At 41.3% G+C, this 22,339-nt stretch overlaps 1 protein-coding gene across 1 annotated transcript in view; it reads left to right on the forward strand.

The window, feature by feature from the left end:
- The window catches only part of dchs1b (dachsous cadherin-related 1b), an 84,662-nt gene that overhangs the window by 50,788 nt on the left and 11,535 nt on the right, over positions 1-22,339 (forward strand). The window contains exons 5-14 of the mRNA XM_079650656.1: positions 9,360-9,548; positions 11,187-11,418; positions 11,540-11,776; positions 13,113-14,171; positions 14,405-14,592; positions 14,771-14,867; positions 14,975-15,132; positions 19,830-20,270; positions 20,680-20,975; positions 21,115-21,230. Of these exons, the coding sequence (XP_079506782.1) occupies positions 9,360-9,548; positions 11,187-11,418; positions 11,540-11,776; positions 13,113-14,171; positions 14,405-14,592; positions 14,771-14,867; positions 14,975-15,132; positions 19,830-20,270; positions 20,680-20,975; positions 21,115-21,230 (3,013 nt within the window). The remainder of the gene's footprint in view (positions 1-9,359; positions 9,549-11,186; positions 11,419-11,539; positions 11,777-13,112; positions 14,172-14,404; positions 14,593-14,770; positions 14,868-14,974; positions 15,133-19,829; positions 20,271-20,679; positions 20,976-21,114; positions 21,231-22,339) is intronic.

Below are 22,339 nucleotides of genomic sequence, written 5' to 3' on the forward strand. Positions count from 1 at the left end.
GCCGTGCAATCAACAGGGATAAGCATGGACCTTTGTACAGCGTGTTTAGAAGGTCTTATGGGTATCTCTATTTGCTAATCAACGTTCACCTGGTTGTTGAGCAGGAAGGAGTTTTGCTGTTGGCCACAGATTAAAACACTTTCTTTAATCATCTGTTTGCAAAGTGGGTAATCGTGTTTATTTGAGACTGTAAAATATCAGCTTTATCAGAAAATGCTCACCAACTAAATGTAAACAGGAAGATAACATAAAACCCCTGCTATGCTACTAGTTCAAAGATTTTGTGAGATTTTGTTTTTATTTTTATAATATTTGCCGATGACAGAAACATACTTGTGACATGATTTATGACATTGACTTCAGCAGCTGTGTCATGATAGATTGTTAAAATCACACCTATTGATTTCCTTTTTTGTGAGTTTTTTGCTCTGACAGATGGACTAATCAATACCCATAACTGCTCACCGTGACTGCCCACGAAACACACACGCACGCACGCACGCACGCACGCACGCACGCACGCACGCACGCACGCACGCACGCACACACACACACACACACACACACACACATGAATTCTATTGATTAACTGTATTCTGCTGAAGGTCCACTATCCAAACCCTTGTTCCACACACACACACACACACACACACACACACACACACACACACACACACACACACACACACACACACACACACACACACACACACACACACACACACACACACACACACTTAAATTGGGTGTCATAACACAACATTTACAAAGCCCACAAACTGAATAATGGCCGACAGATGGATCATGTGCTTCACAAGATACCATCTTCTAGTCTTTTATCCTATTCCCTTGACATCTTTTGAAGAAACACAAATTGGTAACAACAATCATCAACGGGACGCTCAGCCCCAAATTCCAAGCGCCTGCTCCCAATGATATATTCTTAAGTGGTCTGAGAGTCCCACACACTTGTCAAAGCGTAAATAAGATCCTGTGGTGTCCCAGTGTAGGAACAGATTCCACACTCTCAGTCTCTTTGTCATGTTTTTATTGGCTAAAGTTAAACCACTGAAATGCCCGACATTTATATATAACACATAGCTGCTCCCATTCTGGAAGAAATGCTGCAGCAGAAACACAGATGCATCTTCCTAAACACATACTGCTATTTTAGCTAGTTAGAGGATTCAAAATGACCCCGAGCGGTGTCCCAGAGGCAACGGTGGGCTGTCAATCATCACTGCTCTCATTCATCCAAAACGCCCAATAGCTCAGACAGTGTCACACAGCTGTCTGAGTTCCAAGGCGAGTCAGCCTGTGTGCTTTCTCTCACTCCTTAATTACTGTTTTCTCTTCACCTCTGGAGATAAATTGCAACTGGAAGACAATAAGTGATAATCATCGCTCACTTTATATCACAGACCTCACTGTGAAAACGTTTGTGTTGTCTCTGTTTGAGCAGCTTTTGCTTCACTTCTGCCACATTTTGATATTTCTGAATACACAAAACAGAACGGTTGTGCTGATCGTCAAACATTGAACATGGTTGAGCCTCATTAAGCACAGATGTCTGAATTTGATTGCTGATGCAGGTTCAGTTACAACGGCGCAATGTTGACTTACCTAATTATGCTTCATGAAAACAAGAGTCTTAATAATTGCGAGCGATATTGCCTCGATCGCGTGCAGACCATTTAATGACCACAACCATGAATATGCAGTTACCATTTTTATATTTCTCTCCATGGGTGGGCAGCAGGCACATTTACCCATCGACTTCGACATCTGACCTCAAGCTCCTCATTAGCTTCTCTGTTAGCGGGTAGCGACAATAAAATGTATGGTATTTCACACATAGCCACGTCTGATGCTGGCAGCTGCTGCACCAACCAGAGTGAGTTTTGCTGATCCCATGGACACAGACAGCGACAGGGTTTAAACAGCTATAAATATTAACAGTAAGTAAAAAATAGGGTTGATTTCTGCGCTGATAAGGCCAGCTGTCACTCAGAGCCCAGGGGATTTACTTTGAAAACAATCTATAAAGGGTGGGTGCCCGGACACACACACACACACACACATAGTGGACAGCACACACACAGTGTTACACTCAGGTTAAGGGTTGCCACATTGCAGGGCTTTGCACAAGATATGATCGCTACCATCTAAATCCCCCTGCGTCTCTTATCACTCCTCCAGAGTCCAGTAAGGTGATGTCATCCCTCATTGTGTTCCCTCTAGCCCTCTGTCCAGCCCTGTAACTAGCTTTTTATCTCCCTCAGACGTCACTTTAAACCTCCATTCACCATCGAGTCCCTTTCCTTTATTCATCTACCTGTTTTCAAAAAAGGAATGACTGCTTGTTGTTGATCTATAGATGTTATAAAGACAACCTTGGTCAAATCAATGGGTTGCAGGGCTTAGGATTGTCTAGATAAGAATGGTTTGCATCTCTGATAATTCCCTTTTCCAGTTAAACATGATTATCCAATAGGTTTTGCCTGTGTGGTCAATCGTATAAGTCGACTATAATACTAGAACCATATAGATACAGGGATGAGAAACAATCTTCAAACATGAATGTGAGATGACTCGACTTGTTTATATATTGCTGAACAACAGCTCCTGTGTCCTTTAACATCAAAACAACATCCTAACACACACCACATGTCTGCGTGGTTGACTCCATTGGCTGAAGCTGTAAGTCTATGGTATAGTTTACTGTTTACGACTTTGAGTGTTGAACATCAAATGTGTCCTGCTCTCTGTGTGCGCGTGAGAAATGTATGGAGACAGAAAGAGAAAGTGTTTTTAGAGAGAGACTTTTTAGCGGTCATCATGTTCATTAATATTATTAGCATTCCTTTTTCCAAATATAGAAGTAATTCTCTCTCGCCCTTTCTTTTTCGCCTCCCTCCCCTTTCTCTACCCTTCGGTGGTTTGATGTTCCTAATCATTTCCAGCCGTGAACCCCACATGAAGGACAACAAGCACTTGCCGTAATAGGGTGGTGAAAGAACGAGCGAGGGAGAGGACAGAAAAGAGGGGAGAAGCTAGAAGAGAAAGGGGAGGTCAAGGGAGGAATGGAGATTGAATGAGAAGGGAGATGAAGCCCCGGTCCTCCTCGTTCCCATTTCAAGGTCTTATGTTATCATTAGCCTTGCCTTTTGTTCCTTTGCCAAACTATTTCCCCCTCTCTCCGACCTTCCCCTCCCTTCTTTTCTTCCCTGCCATATATCTTAATTGTACCCGTAGAGTCTCAACTCATTGGCCACAGAAAGGCAGAAATTGATTTGAAGACTTAAGAATGTCTAATATAAGGAATGCAGCTCACTGGAGAGCAAAGGAATGTGTCAGCAAAAAGAGTAAGAAGTTTAAATGAATGCTTTATGTCTCTCACACACATTATTGCCTTCAAACTCAGACTCCTATTACAGTTTGTTGTTAATAACTTCAGCTTGTGTGCAATTATCTAACAATGATGCATTCCAGTCTATCATGCTCTTGTATGGTCATTGCTGCTGCTTTAAAGGATTATTCAAGTTTATTAGAAAAAACAATTTGGGACTAATTTTCATAGTTTCTGCCATTTCTCATCAGTAATAAAACATATTGTCAATCAAGTTAACTTCCAAGATCTGGTAATGCAGTGACATCCCCTAATATTAATTCAGATAGGTAGGAAAAATGAGCAGTCATGGTAAACGAACAGCTAGGAAGTTGAGTTTAATAATAATTAAAAACCCAAAACTAATAGTTTATGTTTTGTGAGTACTAGTACAGTAAAGTAAATCGAAATGCTGCACCTTAATGTTTATTTTATTATATTTTGTATTTCTTTGAGTGAATACATTATTCACAGTTTAATAATAATTTAAAAAATATATATATATATTTTATGTTTTGTGATAATTTTTTCAGCTGTACCAAAAACGTACCGAACCGAACCGTGACCTAAAAACCGAGGTACGTACCGAACCGAAATGTTTGTGAACCGTCACACCCCTACTAGGAACCAAACTTGAAACATAAAATTAAGACAAATGGCAAACAACTTAAACAATTAACATTATTATTTAAATGGAAAATATCTGAAGCCAGAGTATATTATTTATAGTAGGAGGGCCCGTAGCTGCATAAACGATATAAATGATTGCCAATACTAATAAGTAAGACACAAGTTGCAATAAAATTGAATTATCCTTTGATTCTGCTTCATGGAAAAACATTTGTATTAATAAAAGGCTTCGTCTTGGCCTATTGGACCTCTTGGATGATGATTGCTTCATAAACATGCGGGCCTGGCACCAGTCAGTGGAAGAGTAGTTTAGATTGGGACGACTGTCTGTGTTTTACAGGTTTTACTATTAAAGCCTATAGAAGCCTTCTCACTCTCCCCCTCTCTATCATGAGAAGCTATAAACGTCCAGAGCCACAGCTGCGTCCAAGGAGCCGCGCGCAGACTCCCTCCGACATTAACTGATGTTTTACAGAGACAAACTGCGGAGAACAGCAGGATCCACCTGGACCAGCGCCCACATCTGGAGAAGCTGATAATGGAGGAGAGGAAGGGAGAGAGGAGGTGCAACAGAGCAAAATGGATAAAGTCATGAGTTTAATGAAGGCCAGGATGTGAAGGAGGAAAAAAAAAAAATCCAGTGTAGAAGTAAAGGCCAAATAACACCTGGAACAATTCAGTCTGTCATTCACTGAGGTTTGATAAGATGTGGACGTTACAGTTTAGAAGGTTTGGGTCGGATGCCTACTGGTTTCAGGCTGATTTTAGAGGAAACCAGGGGTATATTGTTTTCCGAAAATAACTGACTTTTACCCATAGAGGCTGCTTTTCTTGTCTCTTCTAAAACTAGAAATCAATGTTGACTTATTTGTAACATAACTGTATGTAAGTAATGCAACGTATGTAGTTATTTTATATTAATTGTAGTTTTTCCCAGACCTAAACAAGTAGCATTGTTCCTTAAGATTCGTGGACATTAGTTGGAAAATCATAACTTTTTTGTAATATATCATGCCAACTGTTGTATAAGGAAATATGCCATTAGACGCTACCTGCTAATCTGCACCACATCTCAGACAGAAAACCACTTCTCTTCAGGATGAAATACTTCGAGTGACTGACACTGACTTTGGGGGATGTGTATGAGCCTTAAGAGGTTTAGATGTGTATCTCAGATTTGAGTGTTCTCTCGTATAGAAGCCTGTCCGTGTTTCTGCAGAAAGAGAATGATTGTGACTGTGGAGCGGAGACTATACGAAGGCTAAGTGGAACGGTAGAGAGACAAAGAAAGGGAAAGAAAGAATGCTTGTAAAGACGACTGGGGCAAATGAATGATGAGGAAGGGATCTTTGCTAATGCTCCAGTGAGTGATTGCTCCTCTATCTCGGGTCCCAGCTGGAGATGAATGGCTCTCTTAGGACAAAAACCTTCAGTCAGGAGTCCTGGCAGAATCCGATACTCGGCACGCTCTTCCTGACTGTTTTTCACATAGCGGATGACTTGTGCGGAGCTACAGTTTGGCTTTTAACAGAGTGGTCGCTCAATGAACTACACGATAGGTAAATCAAAGTACAGCTGAACAATCTTAAGCTGAAAGCACACTGGTTGAATTTATGTTTCATGTATTACAAGTTCAGATGGTTGGCAGATGCTTAACAGAAGTATTTTCTTGAAATGGTTTGAGTTTCCATGATTTTTCCATTGATAAATGTTTTGAACGGCCAATACCTCAAAGTGAACTCCACATCTGGTGCGTCATATAATGCATGTTAGAAGTGATTTTAAACTTTAAATTATCATTTTGTCGTAGGTCAGCTATTGTTAAGAGACATGTTCGAGCCATGTTCCTGTCATAGGATATTTATAACATTTGTTAACATCAGGTGTGATATCAGAGCCTCCACAGAAAAGAACCACATTCGCAGTATTGCACGTCTAAGCCCATTAACTTCAAATTGTGTATACTTAGCATTACTGTAGACCATTTTCCAAAGTGAAACCACACTCCAGGCATTCACCACCTTCCAGGCAACCATCAGTTTCAGTTAAGGCCAATAATGTATGAAAGTCAACTTGCAAAACCACCATCATGACCCTTTAATATAATAATGACCACCATAGGATGTGAATGTTATTTTTTTCTTGACTACATATAAGTAAATCCTGGATCATCCAAAATAAAACACAGCCAGAAATAACTTTAGAGGTTCAGTGGCATGCTCCAGGGCATTACAAAAACAATGGGACCAAACTTTTGACCTTGCAGTTTAAACCGGGCCTTTTTAACGACTAGACCACCCTGCCATTGACGTTTGCATCCAAAAATCTGTGTAAATGCAGAAGATCCCACAAATATCAAGCAGACAAGTAAGCATGTTGTATACTTAAGGGCAGGGGAGATTTAGATGTTGAAAGGCATGAGCTGCTGTCTGTATGTATTGCGATGAAGTTGTGTGTTTATCACAGCAGGAAACCTCCGGAGAGCACGATGAGGAATAGGTGTACAGAGTGGAGACTGGCTGGCTGCTCATGCCTCTGAAAGCAGGCTCTGGCGTGGGAGTAGTTCCCCCTTGGCAAACACCGTCGTCTGGCTCACCAGATCGCTTGATTTAAGAAGACATGTTGCAGTGTGTGTTTACTAGATAATCTTATTGGCTCAACACTCGACTACTTTTTTATTTGAGATAAGTGCTGTAAATGCAGGATACTAAACCTTGGGAAAGGAGTTTTTTAGTAATGGATCGGCATGTCATGTCAGATGGATTGACAGGAGGGAAATGTACCGATGACAGACTTCTTACAAGCTCCTCTTTTTTCAAAGAGGGCTGACAGGACTTTCTCCTGCCATACATTTTCAAAATGTTGTGCTGTGACAAAAACAGTCATGTATTCCAGCCTTGGGGGATTTCTCTGTGTCTTTTTCTGTCCCTCTGCGTTCGTTGTTCTTTTTTCTACTTCAACAGTCACAGAGTATGAAACCTCTAGTTGTATGTTGGAGCAGAAAACCCCAAATCCTTATATATTTTTATTTTATAGCTCCCAAGGTTTCCATTAAAATGTGCAACCTTTGTTTGGGTTTCAACATTTTAGAGTGTGTGGAGAATCAATGTCCTGCTCTCCTTCTTGTTCGCAGCCTATATGCGTTTACCAGTCCAAGCATCTATATAAAAATGTACCCAACCCATTTATTTTCATATAAAACCTATAAATTACAGTCATGTCTCCTTTGCTCCAAGTTAGAACACCAATAACTTAGTCTTTGTTTGTGATCTACAACCGACTTTGTGGGGAAGAGGTGTCGATGAAGTCACTCTACGACCAGGTGGGCGGTCATGGGGCTTAAAGCCTCTTTAATTAGATTAAGTGAAAAGATGGGGTCATCACACAGTATGCAAGCATGTGTATGTGTGTGTGACCATGTACACGATTGTCCAGTTCTCATCACTGCAGGTGGCTAATCCATCACAGACCGTCAGAAAGATATGACGAACACCCAGACATGTGCATAGATCCCAAAAGATTGTATTAGTCTCAACACTGTACTCTGAAGGAAGTCCCAGCAATGATCTAAAATCCCCAGCTGTAAACACTGACCAAAGGCAGAGGTACAGTATGACCCCTCGGAAACAAAACACGTCTAGCCGCGGTAACACTAAGACCTAAAACTCTAGAGGAGCTTTTCTAATATTCCCATCTTTTAATATCCTATAGGATCAACAGCATGAGTCAAGGTGGTTGTGTTTCTGCCATCTGTCTATAGCCAGTAGTAGGTAGGTGTAATGGTGAAGACATGTGTTGGGGGGGGGCGGAAGAAAGGTCATTGCCGGATGTCTGCTGCGGTGGTCCTGTGTTCGGTGGGGTTCAGGCCCAGGGCAAGTTCACACATAGGATACAGACGTTTGATAAAATCATATAAGAAAAAGCATAGGCAAAAGAGATCTGACTTCTTTACGTCTGTCTTTTTCCAATTTAGCCCTTTTTTGTAAATTAGATTCGGTTGGAAAACATTATTGAACGACAAGTAGACTTATATGTACTTTAAACTGTTTCAATATATAATAACACTATATTCGGGTCAGTATTGGAATAGAAAACAAAATGGTGGTTGAGAATATCGATATATAAGAACACAAATATTTTTCTCAACTTATTCTCCTCATATTAAGACTAGTTTTCTTATACTCACTAATTCATGAAATATAACGTTTATTCATAAGATACAAGATACTTTTTTGTCTTTATTTTTGCCTTTCTTTTTAATTGTAATAATCTTTTAATATTCAATTTTTCTATTCTTATATCATTTTCATCATTTTCTAGACCAAGTATGTTATCCTTTTCCTTCAGATAACTAACCTGTCTTTGCCCCTTAAACAATTTGAAACTAAAGGTTTCTGAGACATCACTAAACATATCTTACTGTTGCTGTATTAGAGATGTCAATAACAGAGAGGAAGTGATGTCATGAGGCCTCCTGGATCTTGGCTCGCCTTCAAGACTTCTAGATCAGAGGGAGAATGCTTCTTTAACAAGCGCCATAAACGCCACCAAACAATGTTATGGACCTGTGTAAAACTTCAGTCAGAGGCAGGACCCCATGGAGCACAGAGGGCATTTCCTTTTTGTGTTTTGCAAGGAAATCTTTGTTGTATTATGGGATTTTTCTATGTTTTATTAGATCTGGTTAGAGTTTACAAGTGTGTGCAGTAGAAAGAGGGATTTTGAGTAAATGAGACAAAAAAGTCAAAGGTTATGTCAAGACCTGTGTCTGTTACATGTCTGGTGTTAACATGTTAAAGCCCTTTTGTAGGAGATAGAATGGAGAAAGAATTTATGTTTGAGGTGTGCATTTAAGTGGCAGTCTGTATCTTATTTAAATGCCTTTTTTAGGGCCTCTTTTGACCCCTGAACTAAATTCACAACCTCTGTAAAACTCTCTTCATCGCTGTCAGTTCCCTTTATCTGTATCCATGGTAACCACACCAACTGTCCGTTTTCCACATTCATCATATTGGTGATTTATAAAGGTGAATCACTCTCACAGATGCTTGGTTTTTATAGTGCTCTGGAAATCATAACAAGTAGTGCTATGGTGTGTGATATTTTGACAACTGCAGATGTATGGGAGCCTGTGAAGTTGCTGCATTATTGGACATTATTGTGATAACAGAAAGGCCCTTAGCTCGTATATAATAAGTATGACGCATGTATGGTCCTTTCACGCATATTTCAGAACCTGCTGTGTGTGTTGATGCGATGCGTTCTGAAATCTTTATGTTTCACGGGCAGTTTGGCACCGGTAGACCGTCCATGTCTTAACCTTGCGTGTCTTTTCCCTCAGGTGTCGGCCACAGATGAGGACCGTGGTTCCTTTGGCGCGATATCTTACGTCCTGGGTTCTGGCTCTGGAAGTGCAACACCAACCCACTTTACCATCAACAAGGAGACCGGCCAGATTTGCACCAGCACAGCTCTGGATCGTGATGAGGGACTGGAAAAGTTTGACCTGACCGTCACTGCAACGGATGGAGTAAGACCATTCTTACCTTTTGAAACTATAAAGAATAGTAACAAGTAGACGTAATCTCTAAAACCTTTCTAAGGAATAGTTTTTAATTCGGGAAATAATATTGTTCTAACTCACCAACAGGGCAGACAAGCTTAGTTTAGCACAACGACTGAAGGATAGGAAAAAAGTCAAGAAAAGGAACAAAACTTATATTATATTATAGATTGGTTTTTGGCGATCTTTAGAGTTTCTGGTAAGTGTATTTTTTGTACAGATCCAGCTAAGGGGGACCCTGTTTCAAGTCGTTGTGCTAAACTGAACTACGTGGCAGCTTCATAGATCAGTTGTATCACCCAATTCAAATAAGCATACCCCACCAACAAGTAATTTTACTTTTGCAGTCTTCTGTACAATCAAAGCCTAATTTACTTTGATTACATAAACTATAGAAAAGACCATAACTTCAAAATAAACTAAAGACAAAGGACTTTTCTTTGTGTTGCTCCATGACCAAACACAGTGTGTAATGCTCCTTCTGATCAAAGCTGCAAGCAGAAAGCAAATTAAAGATGTGTAGCGCAGCTCTCGAATAAATCTGATCAAAGAGACATTGGGGGACATGTTTGAAGAAGACAGCATCCTGACTCTAACTGTGTGCCTTAAAAAAAAAAAAAAGAAGAATCAAGGCCACAACAACATGGCAAAGCAATCAGAGCAAACAGAGAGGGAGTGTGGGGATGGCAAAGGTAAAGAAGTGCAACAGATCCATTTACACACACAACTCAAATAACCTTATGTACGATAAACTATTTAAGATAAAGTTGATGCCTAATTTTACCACAATTACAGTCTTTTCAATAGCCTCTTTCTATAGGACACATACACATTTGAAGTATCAATTAATCCCCCTGGGCGCCCTTACATAGCCATTAAAACTTTCGTTAAGAATAATAAAACATTCTTATTGTGTGTGTATTAAGGTTACATGAAGAAACATAATGCACTACCATTGTTTTAAATGTATCTTCATTAGTCATAGAGGCGGCAGTGTTCGTTCTTTGAGTTCCCTTTATTTGGCTCGGGTAAATATCGGGTCTATAATTTACCAACCCCCAGAATGTTTCTTTCCCCCCCGCCCGGCACATTCCCGTTTCTCAGTCTGTTCGCTCTGACTCCACTATCCCTGTTTTTTAAAGCTCTCATAAAAACCAAGCCAGCAGATATAGTGTAATGACTGCAAACTCTTCTCCTCGCTGACAAATGCACACAATGGTTAATTGACTCCATATTTCAGGGATTTTCAACAGAGGACTAATATTTCTGTTTCCCTATGCAGCTGCTTCATCTTTACACTTCGACATAATTCTATTGTGGAAGTTTCAAAACATGAATGTCCTGGATTGTCGCTTTTCACCAAGGGATAAAAACAAATTGAATAATGTCTCCAGGGATATATAGTCCAGGAAGGGAGTGAGGGAGGGAGGAATGTTGTTTAACCAAATAGCTATTCTTATTGTTTAGCCTCCCTTTGTCTCAATAGACCAGTCATTTAAGGACCATAATATCATTACAACATTTTTAGTCTGACCTTGTGTGCTCTGCTTGGATCTTATTTTAATGCAAACATCTTAAATCTAATCTGAAGCATTTCTTTTTCAGGGTGGCTTGAGTTCGGTTGCACGTGTACGGGTCACGGTGTTGGACATCAATGACAACCGGCCCACTTTCTATCCAGTCCTCTACACAGTCAGTCTCAGCACCCATAGCGCCCCTGGAACATCTGTCGTCAAGGTGACAGCAAATGACCCAGATGCTAGGGAAAATGGCCGGGTGACCTATCGCACGGTACCTGGAGGAGGCTCTAATTTCTTCACTCTCAACAAGGATACAGGTATGTGTGTGTGATACTATCAACAACACATGATAGCAAACAGGAATGACCTATTGTGAAACTTTCTTTGGAGTTTTTAAAAACCACAACCATCAATCTTTGATTCTCTTTTCTTCTACAGGTGTGATTTCTCTTTCACGCTCGCTCCACGGTAAAGCCAACACGGTGATCTCCCTGGTGATATCAGCTGAGGACGGCGGTGGTTTGACGGCACCGGTAAATGCCAGGGTGAACGTGAGTGTGGTGGGAGGTTCCGTGGCGTCTCCCGTGTTTGACCAGGCCCAGTATTTCTTCACCGTGTCAGAGGACGTTCTCAGGGGGACAGCGGTGGGAGTGGTCCGAGCTGCAACAAAGACAGGTGAGGACGCATGTGTTGGACGATCATTTTCTCCTTCGCTCTATGTCAATATATGTCCGTGTAACACTTTATATTAAGGTACACTTATTCACCATCAAATAGTTGTTAATTAACATATTAGAGTCAAACTACTAGCTTATTTGTTATGAACAAGACGTCACTTTAAAATAGGGAATTGAGTTATACCACATTTGTTGTTATTTTGACAGACAATTAACCCTTTTAGTTTCATGTCTTGTTACATAAGAATATACCATATTTGTTTGGTGTAATTATGGGAGAATTACTATTTTCGTGTTACTACTGCCTTATTAGACCCATATTGAGCATATTAAGACCAAAACTCATGTACAACAACTTCCTTACAATAAATAAACACTAATTAGACGGTTATTAAGGAAAAACTCTTAACTAATGCCCTAGTACTTGTAGAATATGGTCATATAGAATAAAGCATTAATAAGGGTTTAATACTGACTAATAAAGAGCCAATATACTGCTAATATGTATGTTAATTAACAAGTAGTTGATAGTGAATATGTGTACCTTAATATAAAGTGTTACCTATGTCTGTATACCAGGCTTGTTTTTATCAATTTACCCCGAATGCCATAGGGAAGGTTTCATCTTCCTGATGAATACCAGGACAAAAATGCTCTAATGGGCTGCAGAGTGCATGATGTCTAACCTCTCAGTCCAGCAGTTGTGCAAATACGCAAGCAACAAGAGTATACACTCCATTAACAAACACATCCATCACAGAGTGTGTGCTTTACTTAGGATTATTTTTACTCCGGCCAGACTTTTATTTTCTCTCAGTATTATTGATGGAGAAATGAATTTGGATGGGGGTGTAATTGTGAGTGGGAGTCATAATGAAGTGTTCTCCGTGCTGCAGCAGACAGAGAAACACTTGTCTCTGTCTGTGTAAATGTACAAAGCTTTCCATGATTCTATCCTCTCACCCACTCGGAGTGAATCCAGCTCTTTGTGAAGACTTGGAAAAATAATAAACACACCACTTCCATGTCTTCTTAAGGCGGATATGGATCTGTCATATGAATTTTAAATGTGCCGTGTATGTTTTCATTAAGCTAAAGACAGTGCTTATCAACAGCCCTATACATTATTTTTGAAATGCTGTCCTCCCTTCTAGTAATGAAATAGTAGTATTTGCTGCTTTCAGTTTGTCAAAAAGAATATTTTTCTGCTAGAGTTTTTTAACATTATGACATGCTTGTTCACTTATCTATGATTACAGCTCTTGTCTCTTTGTCATTTTCATTTTCTCAGAGTTTTTTGTTTCTCTTGCTTTCTCCCTTTGTCCTCCATGCAGGTGTTTCAAAGGATATCTTCTACTCCATCTCCTCTGGGGACCCTGATGGTTACTTTACAGTGGACCGTGCCTCTGGTACCATCCGCTCTGCTCTTCCTCTGGACCATGAGACCTGCTCCAGCCTCGACCTGGAGATCCAGGCCCGCTCCGGCTCTCCTCCAGCGTATGGAACCAGTCGGGTACGAATAACCATTTCAGACGTCAATGACAACGCCCCGACCTTCCTCCCCTCCTCATCAGAGTCCCTGAGTTTACCTGAGATCACCAAAATGGGAACTGTTATCTACAGCATTCAGGCCACCGACAGGGACTCGGGTCATAACGGTCAGCTGAGCTTTGACCTGGTCTCTGCTGGGTCTGCAGGCAGCAGCGGACAGAGGACGTTTGGTGTTGACCGAGGCAGCGGAGAGGTGCGTCTGATTGGTAGTCTGTCATACGAAAGTGTGCCACGCTATGACCTGCAGGTGGTTGCCAAGGATGGTGGAGCGCCTCAGCTTAGCTCCACCTTCACCCTCGTGGTCCACATCCAAGCGCAGGATGCACAAGGCCCACATTTCGACACGCTGACATACCGTGTGGAGTTAAGGGAAAACACAGCTCTCAACACACGCTTCCTCCAGGTTCGAGCGCTCAACAGAGAGGCATCAGGGAATGGTAAAAGCTCCTCTTCATCTTCTTCCTTCTCTATTTCCTACCGCCTGAGGCCTGACGGTGATGCTGCCGGTTTTGGCATCATGCCAGACAGTGGGTGGCTGTTTGTTCGCAGCTCTCTGGACAGAGAGGTCAAAGACATGTACCTGTTGACTGTCCTGGCCACTTCAGGCCCCGGAGGAGTGGGGAGAACCGGCAGTGCAACAGTCAGGGTTTCTGTAACCGACGAGAACGACAATTCACCAAGACTGAGCCAGGAGAGGGTGTTCCTGGCTGTCAGAGAGAACCTGCTCGCAGGGACCGGCTTTGGCAGGGTGTCTGCAACGGACAGAGATGCAGGACTAAACGCTCGACTCACCTACAGGCTGCTGCACACCGACAGGCACTTTCAGATCAATTCACAAACAGGTGAAGACAAATCCTAATAAGCTATTCATTGTAATGGAAGAATGCTAATAGTTCACTTAACTCAGTTTGTAGTAATTGTGTCACACCGGCTGCAATGTAGATACAACATTGCGTGATTTCCCTGAAGGAACTAATTACTTTTCTGTTTGTCTTTTCATGAAAATAGTAATCAGGCCTAACTAATTGCAAATAATGCAAGCTAAGGGCTCTGTCTCCTTCCCTCTCTTCTTTAGGTGAGATAAGCACCCGCCTCGCCCTGGACAGAGAACAGCAGTCCAGCTACCAGCTCGTTGTAGTCGTACAGGACGGAGGAACTCCGCCTCGCAGTGCCACCGGCACCGCTCACATCTCTGTGCTGGACGAAAACGACCACGCCCCCAGTTTCAATCACGCAAGGCCAGACAGGGAGCTGCTCCATCAGGTGAGAAGAAAGGGGGATTTGATAAAAGTAATTAACCTATTCTATGTGTCTACCTTTCCTATCACAATAATAAAGTAACTAGATTAGAAATAAGGATCAACGTAAAAGGAAGATAGTGCTCATAGAAAAGGCATTGGAGAGAGACATTCCTGTGAATAACAATCCTTTCTCATTGTAGGTGAAGGAGGGGCTTCCATCTGGGACTTTCATTGGGACAGTGACGGCTAAAGACCCAGACGAGGGAGAGAATGGGACCATATATTACTCTTTATCAGGTGAGTGTCTTAATCCTCTTCAATCACTTCCCTCTGTACGTTCACAGTGTTTCATCATTATGACGTTAACCGTGAGCTGAAATTCATACCTGTTGCATCCTCTGCAGGCTCCAGAGCAGAGCGGTTCTCACTCAACCCGAATAGTGGCGAGCTTAAAAGCGCTTCCCCTCTGAGATGGGCCGAGCGAGCGGAGTACGAGTTTACTGTGACCGCTGCTGACCACGGTACCCCCGGCCTGAGCTCCACCTGCCAGCTTAGAATACAGGTATACAATCTCTAAATGTAAAATATCTTCATCCACCTTACAGCTACAAGAACCAAACATTGTATGTGTCTTTAATTCATTTCTAAGGCATTGGGCTATCAGAAACAATGGTCTACCCGGTGGCCAAAACAAAAGAAATTCTCTTCCTTACATTACCTCAGTCATTTTGCATTCCTTGCTGCGAGTAATTTCCTCAAACTGTGCACAATGTGAACAGTATAACTGTCAAAGGAATTTTAAAAGGAGATAAATAGGAGAAGGAGAGAAGCTGAAGCTGTGCCTGTACAAACAGAATCATCTATTCAATCTAGTGTGTGCTTCCTGCTGCAAAGGTTAGCGGGGTAACCAAAACCCAAGGTGAGAAACCCTGAGCTGCAGGAGGGAGCTGTTCTGGTCTGAGTTATTGTTCTGAACTTTCTGTATGAGGGTCAATCCTGCATATCAGTCTTCAATATCAGGAATTCTACAGCAGCGGGAAAAAAATGGCCTGCCAGTGAGGCATTTAGCCAGAAAAGGGTGGTGGTTTGCTTTGAGCTCAGTGTTTTCATGTGATGTGATTTCAGAAAGGAAAAGGATGCTAATTACAGCGGGAGAGCTTGCCTTAGATTTTTCCTGCTCCGTGCTTGTGCGACACTGAGATTAGACAGAGGGGAAACAGGCACCTTGGAATCAAATGCTCCCAGATGAGATTTGATGAGAGCCAGCTGCATCAAATCACACACAGAGAGAGAAAGGGAATACTCCATTGTACGGTAGCAGGCAGTGATACATACATGCACTCAGGCCCACTATAGCTGTAACGATACATTCAAACACTCTCATGAGGTAACATTTCCAGGTAATGATTTTGAGATAACATTTCATATAGCTGTGGGTAAAAGCAGCCACTGGGATGTTGCTGTACACCACAGGTGCTACAGAACACACACTAGCTAGCGTACTTGTACTATGCGTAAAATCAAAGGATGTGCAAATAGTACAATGCAGTTTCTGACACTTTCTAGTAAATCATCTAATTTGAAATTATGTTAGCCCTTTGGCAAGCGGCTTATAGGGCATTTTAGATGATAATGTCTCAAATATAGTCAGTCTTTTGTTCATATCCCCGTCACTTCCCCCCTTCCTTGCATTTTACGTTTGATGAAGACCAATAACTTGCATATAGACTCTTATTGCACTATTTCACTTTTTTAAACTATTTTTCTTTTTGTATTTACTATTTACTTCAATCAATCAATCAATGTTTATTTATATAGCCCAATATCACACATGTTACATTTGTCTCAGTGGACTTCACAGTTTGTACAGAATATCAGTATGACAATACGACACCCTCTGTCCTTAGACCTTCACATCGTACAAGGAAAAACTTCCAGAGAAAACCCACAGTTTAAAGGGGAACATGAGAGAAACCTCAGGGCGAGCAACAGAGGAGGGATCCCTCTCCCAGGACGGACAGACGTGCAATAGATGCCGTGTGTAAATTGAAAAGATAATACATTTGCAACATAGGTAGTCCAAATGTTTGGAAATGCATGTGTGTATAATAGGAAGATGAATCCATGAGGATATCCATCCAGGACCTATGATCCTGGACCACAGCAACAGGCACAGCCACGACTCAAGATCCAGGGCTCGCAATCCAGGACACAGGACCGCAGCAACAGGATCATCCATGACTCCTGATCCCGGCGTATATAGACACCAAAAAGAAAGACATTTGGGGAAGCTGGGTTAATCGGAACATGAGAGTACACAGGTATAGACAGAGAGAAGGAAGAAGTAAGATGTCCCCCGACAAACTAAGGCTATATCAGCAAAACTAGGGGCTGAATCTAAACAGCCCTAACTATAAGCTTTATCAAAAAGGAAGGTCTTAAGCGCACTCTTAAAAACGGATAGGGTGTCTGCCACCCGAACACAAACTGGAAGCTGATTCCACAAAAGTGGAGCTTGATAAGAAAAGGCTCTGGCTCCCATTGTACTTTTAGAGACTCTAGGAACAACCAACCACCCTGCATTCTTGGAACGCAATGCCCTAGTAGGACAGTAGGGTATAATGAGTTCTTTAAGGTAAGATGGTGCCTGCCCATTAAGGGCTTTGTAGGCGAGAAGAAGAATTTTAAATTCTATCCTGTGTTCTATAGGGAGCCAGTGTAAAGCAGCCAGAACAGGAGTAATGTGGTCCCTTTTCCTAACTCTGGTTAGTACACGAGCCGCAACATTTTGAATCAGCTGAAGCGACTTGACTGACTTCTTGGTACAACCTGATAATAAGGAGTAACAATAATCCAGCCTTGAAGTAACAAATGCATGGACTAGTTTCTCTGCATCGTTTTGAGGCAAGATATGCCTGATTTTTGCAATGTTACGTAGATGGAAGTAGGCGGTCCTTGAAATTGATTTTATGTGGGCGTTAAAGGATAAATCCTGATCAAATATAACACCAAGATTCCTTACAGTCTCACTGGAGGCCAAATGAATGCCATCCATAGTTAGTATATCTTTAGATAATTTGTTTCGTAGATTCTTCGGGCCGAGTACAATAACTTCAGTTTTGGCCGTGTTTAACATCAAAAAGTTTAAGTTCATCCACGTTTTTAAGTCCTTGAGGCAGTCTTGAATTTTATTTAGATGATTAATTTCATCAGGCTTGATTGATAAATATAGTTGAGTATCATCCGCATAACAATGAAAATGTACAGAATGATGCCTTATAATATTGCCTAACGGAAGCATATATAATTTGAACAAAATAGGTCCGAGCACTGAGCCCTGTGGCACTCCATGTCTAACTTTGGCTTACCTGGAAGATTCATCGTTGACACGTACAAACTGAGAGTGCTCAGATAGATAGGACCTAAACCAGCCTAAAGCAGTTCCCTGTATGCCAACTAAGTGCTCTAGTCTTTGCAATAGGATATCATGGTCGATAGTATCAAATGCAGCACTGAGATCGAGCAAGATAAGAATAGAGACAAGTCCTTTGTCTGAGGCTATTAGAATGTCATTGACTCATTTGTGACTTTAACCAGAGCTGTCTCTGTGCTAAGATGTGTTCTAAAGCCAGACTGAAAATCTTCAAATAAATCATAGTTTTTTAAGTAATCACGCAGCTGTTTTGCGACTGCTTTCTCAAGAATTTTTGAGAGGAACGGAAGATTAGAAATAGGTCTATAGTTGGCTAAAACCTCTGGATCGAGGTTGTGCTTTTTAAGAAGCGGTTTTATCACTGCTACTTTGAATGATTGTGGAACATAGCCTGATAATAAAGACATATTCATAATATTTAATAAAGAAGTGATAATTAATCGAAAAACTTCTTTTAACAGCTTAGTTGGAATCGGGTCTAAGATACACGTTGATGGTTTAGAAGAGAGAATCATTGAATTTAATTGTTCAAGGTTTATGGCTGAAAAGCATTCAAATGTATTATCTAGTAATGTAATATTAGAACTTACCTTTCTACGTTTCTAAGCATTTACTTGCACTATATTGTTCTGTTTATCTGTTTTATTGTGTTGCACTATTGGATGAGACTATGACCTAAGATTTTCATCGTCATAACTACACTGTGGCTATGACAAAAAAAAAACCTTGAACCTTGAACCTTGACTCCAGAAAGATGCCTTTTAATTGCAACAGATCTTGGTGGTGAAAGATGATGAAACGAGAGCCTGTTAAAATCAGCTTATTTTTGCTGTCTCCAGGGCTCTTTGATCTGTCCCAGAACTATTTCAAACCCTGAGGCTGTTGCTCAGAGTGCCGAAAGCCCTCTGGCACGTACTTGTTTCCCATCTGACCGGACGGTGCCTTATGGAGGCTGCACTTATTTGCTCTGTACCATTTGAACTGGAGCACCCTTCATTATATTGTCACAGGTCACAAACCCTGACTCTCATCTTGCAGCCAGAATGCCGCAGTGTCAGGATATTTACTGGAAAGATTGTAGATAATGTCTTCATGCACAATGAGAATGCCTGTGAGGATTATTATATTAATAAGCAACACAACAGAAACAGATTACAGCCCAAGGCTATGTTTAGGGATGGGCTTGGGTGAGAGCCATACTGTATGCTACATTGTCTGCAGAATACCAAAGGAAACCAGATCCAGTACAGCTCTCTCTATACTTTTTTACTTACATTTGTGGATATTAAAGGGGGACCTATCATGCAAAATGCACTTTTTCATGAGTTTTATCAGAAACTTTGCTATCAGAAACAATACCGGACATTTTCTGAAGGTAATTTGGACTGTGTTTGTATTAGCAAGCATCGCTAACACTCAGAGCTAACCTGTACTGGAGAGAGTATCTGAAAAAAAGCAGGAAATAAGAAAAAGGAACTCACTTGTGGTAAACTCGTGAGAGAAAAAGCATTTGAGCTCCATACTGTTTCAGAAATAATCCGTGATGTGGTTTGGAACATGATATGGCATTTAATCACGGCAGCATTTAGCTGTATCTCGTAGTATTCTGAGCAGGCACATGCTCCCGCTCCTCTTTTCAGGGCTGGAATAGAGGGGTATGAGGGATGTCTAAAATACATGATCTATTTGGTATTTTGAGCAAAACAGATCATAGACATGTTTTTTATATTTTTATATATCTGAGACCCATAATATATGCCTAAAAATAGCATAATAGGATTCCTTTAAATCAAATGTGTTGATTGTTTTTGTTTTCTTTTGTTCAGGTTCTTAGCTCCTCTCGGTCCAACACAAACCACAACATGCTCTCCATGACCCTGAGTACAGTGGAAGGAGCTGCTCCGGGCTCCATCATTGGCTCGGTCCGCCCTCATGACCACCATGAATCTAATGTGTTGGAAGGTCAGGTGACCTACCTGGTTGTGGGGGGGACAGACCAAGATGGGACTTTCATGGTGGACCGATTAAAGGGCGATGTGTATCTGGTGCGGGAGCTGGACTACGAGAAGGGTTCGAGGTACATGCTGCACATCGAGGTGTCTGACTTCTCCAAGGCGTTTCCCAGCAGCCACCTGGTGCAGCTGGACATCATCGTGCAGGACAGCAATGACCATTCCCCCCAGTTCACAGAGGACCCCGTTACCATTGTGATCCCAGAGAACTTAGACACAGGCGCTTCCATATATACATTCCAGGCTTTGGATCAGGTGGGAACCAAATATGTTACATGCTAAAGAAGAAGTGTGATAACCATGGATTTATGGTTTAAAATCTACTTACAAGTTTTTCGGAAGGAATTTTCTTAGATGTCATCATGTTCTTCCACTGATTCATAATTTTGCTGCAACTCCATCATATACAATGTTGTTGTTTGTTTTTAATCTGTAAAGCCCACTGAGACAAACGTGTTTTGTGATATTGGCCTATACAAATAAAGTTTGATTTGATTTGATCAAATTCTGAGATAAGGATGGAGTATTTTAGGGACAAAATAGAAAAGGAAAATATTTTCTTGAAGACCAAAAACATATTTATCACTTGAGATTTTAAGTCAATTTCTTTGCTGTATCAACATTTCCCCTCACCGTCTGATTTAATTAATTGTATTTTTGACAGGATGGTAGTGGACCCAATAGTGAGTTGCATTACTCAATTGAGCACCACTGGCCTGACACTCCAGACCTCTTGACCCTCGACCCCTCAAGCGGGGTCCTGACCCTGGGGCAGAAGGTAGATCGTGAGTCAACACCCTCCCTCTACCTGGTGGTGCGTGCCACAGATCAGGCAGTGGATCCTTCTCAGAGGCGCTGGGGTTCAGTCACTGCTCGAGTGTTTGTGACGGACGAGAACGACAACGCTCCGATCTTCAGCTCTCCGTCTGCGGTCAGCGTCATGGAGGATCAGCCTGTAGGGTGAGAGACATGTCTAACTGATTATTCATCTGTCATTCAAGGACAAGAACATCCAATAATTGTGCTGAGAAGTCTCCACTGTTATGGCCCCGAGCTAAAAGTGGTCGTGTTAATCTAACGTTTGTATTTCTACTGCCAGGTTTGTGATATTGTACGTGATGGCTCGAGACGAAGATGAAGGAGAAAATGGCCGAGTATCATACAGAATCCAGACAGGGAACAACGCTGGCCGCTTCAGTCTGAACCCCAACACTGGTAAGCTTATTTTTAGCGTGAGAGTTGACTATTCAAAGATATCCTAATGTTCCAATAATATATAAAGGTCTGTGGAAACTGTGGATTTTTCATGAATACCCAATTTACACTCCATCAAGCGATGATTAGGGTAAAATTCACCACATCATTTTGTGCATTAACAATCCTTTGAATGATTTAACACAATGGGAGTAGTATGTGGCCCTCTGCTGTAAGGGTTTTATGATTGATAGATAATCAGCATCCCACCCGTGGAAGCCCCCCTGGATGAACAAAACTTTCCACAAGATCGTAATTACCCAATGAAGTGCTGTTTCTACAGGTTTTCAACTGTTAAAACACTCATAACCCCTTTAACACTCTTTACTAAATGATCTGTCAAGGCCTGAGAGCAATATTTCACTTGAGTAATACTTCAGGGTGTTTTACTTGACGGGTTTCTTCATGGGAACTGATCTTAATTTGGGCTGTGGATGTGGACACCCTTTGATATGTTATATATGTGTATGTGCAATCTCTTCATCATCAGAGCTGATGGAGGCGTACTAAGCACCGGCTGAGATGGGATTAAGAACCATGAGACAGACACTTAATGCAACTTCCAGATGGAAGAAAGTCTTTAGCTCATTACTGTCAAGTGTCTGCTGCATTAGCGGGTTGATTTCACCTCTGGTTTGTTTCTCAGGCTGTGTGTTCTTAAGCTTATTGTTAATAATAGCGGATTAGCATTGTCTTGCACAGACATTTACCAAACTTCTTCGATTATATGAGAGTATCAATAGTATGAATACTGCCTATAAATTGTGTGTTTGCTCTATATTTTATTCTAAATAAGTTTGTTCCATCATTGAAGCCACGTCAGAGCTGCATGGATATAAACGACATGTGCGCAGGACTGCATTAGATTGAAACAATATGTCTGGATTTCTGTGAAATTCAGTCTGATATAATTAGTCTCTCTAGAAAACCTTGAGAACTACTGCAGGACTAAATAAGGGTTTTGTGTGAGTTTGAGCATATTTACTCCAGAGAGTAATAACACCTTTATCGTGTGGTGAATGCTGTATCAGTAACAAAGAATTGGCTACAGAAGAGAATGAAACCGTAAA

The sequence above is a fragment of the Notothenia rossii genome (assembly GCF_949606895.1).
Source record: "Notothenia rossii genome assembly, chromosome: 9".
NCBI lineage: Eukaryota > Metazoa > Chordata > Actinopteri > Perciformes > Nototheniidae > Notothenia > Notothenia rossii.